General features: G+C 33.9%; 1 protein-coding gene across 1 annotated transcript in view; it reads left to right on the top strand.

Annotated features, from left to right (window-relative positions):
* The window catches only part of LOC105289084 (calcium-activated chloride channel regulator 1-like), a 24602-nt gene that overhangs the window by 14862 nt on the left and 2940 nt on the right, over positions 1-6800 (top strand). The window contains exons 11-13 of the mRNA XM_011355587.1: positions 1193-1463; positions 2013-2183; positions 2723-2962. Coding sequence (XP_011353889.1) covers positions 1193-1463; positions 2013-2183; positions 2723-2962 — 682 coding nt within the window. The remainder of the gene's footprint in view (positions 1-1192; positions 1464-2012; positions 2184-2722; positions 2963-6800) is intronic.

The raw sequence follows: 6800 nt of genomic DNA on the forward strand, positions 1-6800 counted from the left end.
TCCCAGATAAGAAAAAGCTAAAGGAGTTCATCACCACCAAATCTGTAGAAGGACTTCTTCAAGAAGAAGACAATTAAAAATACGAATAATAAAATAGCAATAACTATATATCTATCAATAATTTCTTTAAGTGTAAATGGATTAAATTCTCTAATCAAAAGACAGAGTGTCTGAATGGATAATAAAACAAGACCCCTGCAGATGCTGCCTACTCTTGTAGACTGCCTACTCTTAAAGACTCACTTCAGATCAGTAGACACACATAGACTGAAAGTAAAGGGATGGAAAAAGATATTTCATAAAAATGGAAACAAACAAACAAAAGCTGGGGTAGCAATACTTATACTAGAAAAAATAGACTTTAAAACAAAAGCTATAACTAGAGACAAAGAAGGGCCCAGTAATCCCACTTCTGGGTATTTATCCGAACAAACCCAAAACACTACTTTGAAGGAAAATGTACATCCATATGTTCATTGCAGCATTACTTACAATAGCCAAGATATGGAGGCAGTCTGGGTGTCTTCAATAGATGAATCGATAAAGAAGAGGTGGTACATATATACAATGGAATATTTCTCATCCATAAAAAAGAATGAAATCTTGCCATCTGCAACAATGTGGATGGACCTAGAGGATATTACACTGAATGGAATAAGTCAGAGAAAGACAAATGTCATATGATTGTACACGTGGGAGCTAAAGAACAAATAAACAAAACAGAAACAAAGTCATAGATATAGAGAACATTTTGATGGTTGTCAGATGGAAGGGGTTTTGGGGAGTGGGTGAAAAAGGGGAAGGGATTAAGAAGTACAAATTAGTAGTTAAACAGTCATGGGGATATAAAGTATAGCATAAGGAATATAGTCAATAATATTGTTATAACTAAGTATGCTGTCAGATGGGTACTAGATTTATACATTTCGTAAGATGTATAAATGTCTAATCACCATGTTGTATACCTGAAACTAATATAATATTGTATGACAACTATAATTGAAAAATAAAAAAATTATTTAAAAAAGGAAGCCAAATAATTAGGGATTTATATTCATACTATTTAATAGCTTATAAAATTGTATATTAAATAGCATTACTATTACTCTGCTTAAGGTTTTAAATAATTTTACATTCCCAATGGAGTAGGAAAATTTTACAAAGGCTCCCAAATAGATATTTTTATTTTCAGACAGGTACTTGGACTTACAGCCTTCTAAATAATCATGTCAACTCTCAGATGCTAACGGTGACTATGACTTCTCGAGCAAGAAGTCCTACCACTCCACCAGTAATTGCGACTGCTCACATGAGTCAAGATACAGCACATTACCCTAGCCCAATGATTGTTTATGCACAAGTCAGTCAAGGGTTTTTGCCTGTTCTGGGAGTCAATGTAACAGCTGTTATAGAAACTGAAGATGGACATCAAGGAATATTGGAGCTTTGGGACAATGGTGCAGGTAATAAGAATCTGCATCAACTTCCACTGAATTCTACTACAGTCACATGACTTAGAAGTCAACTTTCTTATGTATGCTAATGAATCATGTTTTTAAGTGAATTAAATTTAATTTTAATGTTTTTTAAACTTTTTACTCAGTTATCTTGACTAGGCATAAACATGAGCACATTTATCTTCTTTAAATTCTATGCACAATTTTACTTTTCCCATGGAACTTAAGAGTAGAATTCTATTTTCATTAATGCCAGTGTTTGCATGCATGTGCTTTCTCTAGTTTAGTTATATTTTCCTCATTTTGTTAAGATTCCTTTAGGAATAATTATAGCTAATATGAATTAAATGCTTATCATGAATTGGACTTTTCCAAAGTCAGGGGTTAGCAAGTGACCAAGCCAGGCTTTGAACCTAAGCAGTTTGCTTCCAGGGTTCAAGTGGTTAATACACTGTGCTATACAATCTCTCAAAATGGTTGCTATCATTAGTACCCATGAACAGTTGGGACTGTCATTTTTATTCGGTTGGCTAATTATTACATTTTGATATCAAGGTGCAGATACTATCAAGAATGATGGCATCTACTCAAGATATTTTAAAGATTACCGTGGAAATGGTAGATACAGTTTAAAAGTACTCGCCCAGGCAAGAAAAAACACATCTAGGCTAAGTTTAAGACAACGACAGAACAAAGCTCTGTATGTACCAGGCTACACCGAAAATGGTAAGCAGCCTTAAAATTGAACTGTGTCATTTGTTTAGGTAAATTACATGTGTCAAGCTTTGAAAATATAAGGTGCTCTGAAAAACCCAAGTATTTAGTTATAAAACCATCTGCATGTTTCAAAACCATATTTAGGTTAATGAATCTAGCATTGGGCTATGCTTACAACATGTTTTGTCAATATCTGCCTCAGTTCGTTTAATTTACATTGAAAAAATGTATTAAGCATCTCCTATTTGGCAAACGTTGTGCTGGATGCTGGAGCTACAAAGGTAAATAAGACACCATCCTTGTCCTCAAAGAATTTACAGTCGAGTAGTAAAGACAGGGAGGTTAAAAGATAGTTCTAACATTGCATAGTGTCTCCTTATCAATTTTAAAATGACACCAGTAAAACAAGCTTTATTTCCACTGAAAGCTGTCACTTTTTCTATGTCTGCTATCAATTGATATTAACCCTCTACAGCTGTAAGATGAGAGTACAAGCTAAAAGATAGATATGGCAATATCAAAAGTTACAAAATTACTTTCTTTGTTAGGTAAAATTATACTGAACCCATCCAGATCTGAACTCAAAGATGACATGGTAGAAGCCGAATTAGAAGATTTCAGCAGACTAACCTCTGGTGGGTCATTTACTGTATCAGGAGCTCCTCCTGTTACTGATCATACTCACGTGTTCCCACCCAGTAAAATTACAGACCTCGAGGCTAAATTTCAAGATGATCATATTCAACTTTCATGGACTGCCCCTGGCAATGTCCTTGATGAAGGAAAAGGTAAGCTTGATAATACATTTTTAAATATATGGAGGAAATACCATTGGCATTCATTTGCTAAGAATTTTCTAATGTCCTATTTATAAATAACATGTGTGGAGTGTCTACAATGGGCCATTACACACCCATTTTTCAGATGTGAAAACTGAAGCACTAAGAAATAATTAATTGACCTAAATTATTTCTATATTTAAAAACTTATAAGTCTAAGCCACTCTTGTCAGATTCTATTGTGCCAAACTGCCTCTCACAATATGAACCATCTTAGAAATTATTTTGAGAAGACAGGGAATAGCTTTCTCTTGTGTTCTTTTCTCTCTAACAGGAAAATTTTGTTCTAAGTATTTCTATACTTGCACTATTCCATCCATTCGTTGACCTTTTTGAATATTCAAACACTATTAGATTCCTAAGAAATTATCCCAATTCGCAACATTCATTTGAGTACAGAAGACACTTTATGCAAGTAAACATTATTTTACATAATGTGATAAGAGATATGCTGTTGTAAGCACAGAAGGATATGACAGCACACTGGAAGGCCACAAATTCCTGGCTGGAGGTAAGACCACAAAGTATATCTTAAAAGGCTTCCCAGGGAAGACTATCCCTGACCTAAGTCTTGAAGAATGAGAGAAGTTAGCCAAGTAAGTGAAGGTATCCCATGAAGAGAGAAAGGATCACGTACAGAGAAATATAACTAGTTTGAGAGATTTGGTCATGGAGTTTGAATAAACTTCAAGGCCAAATATCTCATTCATTCAAAGTTTCTTATAATAATTACGCTCATTCCAGAAAGTTTAAACCATTTTTATCTTTACTTTAAATTTAACTGAATTTCATTAGTATTTATTGAATGCCTACCATATTCCAGTATTGTGCCAGACTGGTAGATGCTTTTGAGATAATGCCGAAATTGCTATTTTCCTTTTAGGTTAGAAAAATGAAAACAATATGCAGTATCATCAATATACACAATACCTCAGGGATTATCAGTGCTAAAAAGCCACATGTTCAGTACTCTTCTCCTGGGTTACAATAAATTCCTCACTCTATATTCTCAATAGAAAAGATGCTTTTTAATCTTTCATTTCCCATATAGCATTTTTCAAAGCTATATTTCTTTTTATCATCATTATACAAGGAAAAAAATCATTCTAAAGCCAAACATAGCACAGACACAAAGAGCTCTTTTCTACTTTAATGTTGAAAACTCTTATATGGAGCTTTGGGACAATGGTGCAGGTAATAAGAATCTGCATCAACTTCCACTGAATTCTACTACAGTCACATGACTTAGAAGTCAACTTTCTTATGTATGCTAATGAATCATGTTTTTAAGTGAATTAAATTTAATTTTAATGTTTTTTAAACTTTTTACTCAGTTATCTTGACTAGGCATAAACATGAGCACATTTATCTTCTTTAAATTCTATGCACAATTTTACTTTTCCCATGGAACTTAAGAGTAGAATTCTATTTTCATTAATGCCAGTGTTTGCATGCATGTGCTTTCTCTAGTTTAGTTATATTTTCCTCATTTTGTTAAGATTCCTTTAGGAATAACTATAGCTAATATGAATTAAATGCTTATCATGAATTGGACTTTTCCAAAGTCAGGGGTTAGCAAGTGACCAAGCCAGGCTTTGAACCTAAGCAGTTTGCTTCCAGGGTTCAAGTGGTTAATACACTGTGCTATACAATCTCTCAAAATGGTTGCTATCATTAGTACCCATGAACAGTTGGGACTGTCATTTTTATTCGGTTGGCTAATTATTACATTTTGATATCAAGGTGCAGATACTATCAAGAATGATGGCATCTACTCAAGATATTTTAAAGATTACCGTGGAAATGGTAGATACAGTTTAAAAGTACTCGCCCAGGCAAGAAAAAACACATCTAGGCTAAGTTTAAGACAACGACAGAACAAAGCTCTGTATGTACCAGGCTACACTGAAAATGGTAAGCAGCCTTAAAATTGAACTGTGTCATTTGTTTAGGTAAATTACATGTGTCAAGCTTTGAAAATATAAGGTGCTCTGAAAAACCCAAGTATTTAGTTATAAAACCATCTGCATGTTTCAAAACCATATTTAGGTTAATGAATCTAGCATTGGGCTATGCTTACAACATGTTTTGTCAATATCTGCCTCAGTTCGTTTAATTTACATTGAAAAAATGTATTAAGCATCTCCTATTTGGCAAACGTTGTGCTGGATGCTGGAGCTACAAAGGTAAATAAGACACCATCCTTGTCCTCAAAGAATTTACAGTCGAGTAGTAAAGACAGGGAGGTTAAAAGATAGTTCTAACATTGCATAGTGTCTCCTTATCAATTTTAAAATGACACCAGTAAAACAAGCTTTATTTCCACTGAAAGCTGTCACTTTTTCTATGTCTGCTATCAATTGATATTAACCCTCTACAGCTGTAAGATGAGAGTACAAGCTAAAAGATAGATATGGCAATATCAAAAGTTACAAAATTACTTTCTTTGTTAGGTAAAATTATACTGAACCCATCCAGATCTGAACTCAAAGATGACATGGTAGAAGCCGAATTAGAAGATTTCAGCAGACTAACCTCTGGTGGGTCATTTACTGTATCAGGAGCTCCTCCTGTTACTGATCATACTCACGTGTTCCCACCCAGTAAAATTACAGACCTCGAGGCTAAATTTCAAGATGATCATATTCAACTTTCATGGACTGCCCCTGGCAATGTCCTTGATGAAGGAAAAGGTAAGCTTGATAATACATTTTTAAATATATGGAGGAAATACCATTGGCATTCATTTGCTAAGAATTTTCTAATGTCCTATTTATAAATAACATGTGTGGAGTGTCTACAATGGGCCATTACACACCCATTTTTCAGATGTGAAAACTGAAGCACTAAGAAATAATTAATTGACCTAAATTATTTCTATATTTAAAAACTTATAAGTCTAAGCCACTCTTGTCAGATTCTATTGTGCCAAACTGCCTCTCACAATATGAACCATCTTAGAAATTATTTTGAGAAGACAGGGAATAGCTTTCTCTTGTGTTCTTTTCTCTCTAACAGGAAAATTTTGTTCTAAGTATTTCTATACTTGCACTATTCCATCCATTCGTTGACCTTTTTGAATATTCAAACACTATTAGATTCCTAAGAAATTATCCCAATTCGCAACATTCATTTGAGTACAGAAGACACTTTATGCAAGTAAACATTATTTTACATAATGTGATAAGAGATATGCTGTTGTAAGCACAGAAGGATATGACAGCACACTGGAAGGCCACAAATTCCTGGCTGGAGGTAAGACCACAAAGTATATCTTAAAAGGCTTCCCAGGGAAGACTATCCCTGACCTAAGTCTTGAAGAATGAGAGAAGTTAGCCAAGTAAGTGAAGGTATCCCATGAAGAGAGAAAGGATCACGTACAGAGAAATACAACTAGTTTGAGAGATTTGGTCATGGAGTTTGAATAAACTTCAAGGCCAAATATCTCATTCATTCAAAGTTTCTTATAATAATTACGCTCATTCCAGAAAGTTTAAACCATTTTTATCTTTACTTTAAATTTAACTGAATTTCATTAGTATTTATTGAATGCCTACCATATTCCAGTATTGTGCCAGACTGGTAGATGCTTTTGAGATAATGCCGAAATTGCTATTTTCCTTTTAGGTTAGAAAAATGAAAACAATATGCAGTATCATCAATATACACAATACCTCAGGGATTATCAGTGCTAAAAAGCCACATGTTCAGTACTCTTCTCCTGGGTTACAATAAATTCCTCACTCTATATTCTCAATAGAAAAGATGCTTTTTAATCTTTCATTTC

Source organism: Pteropus vampyrus, unplaced genomic scaffold (assembly GCF_000151845.1).
Source record: "Pteropus vampyrus isolate Shadow unplaced genomic scaffold, Pvam_2.0 Scaffold22, whole genome shotgun sequence".
In the NCBI taxonomy this organism is placed as follows: Eukaryota; Metazoa; Chordata; class Mammalia; order Chiroptera; family Pteropodidae; genus Pteropus; species Pteropus vampyrus.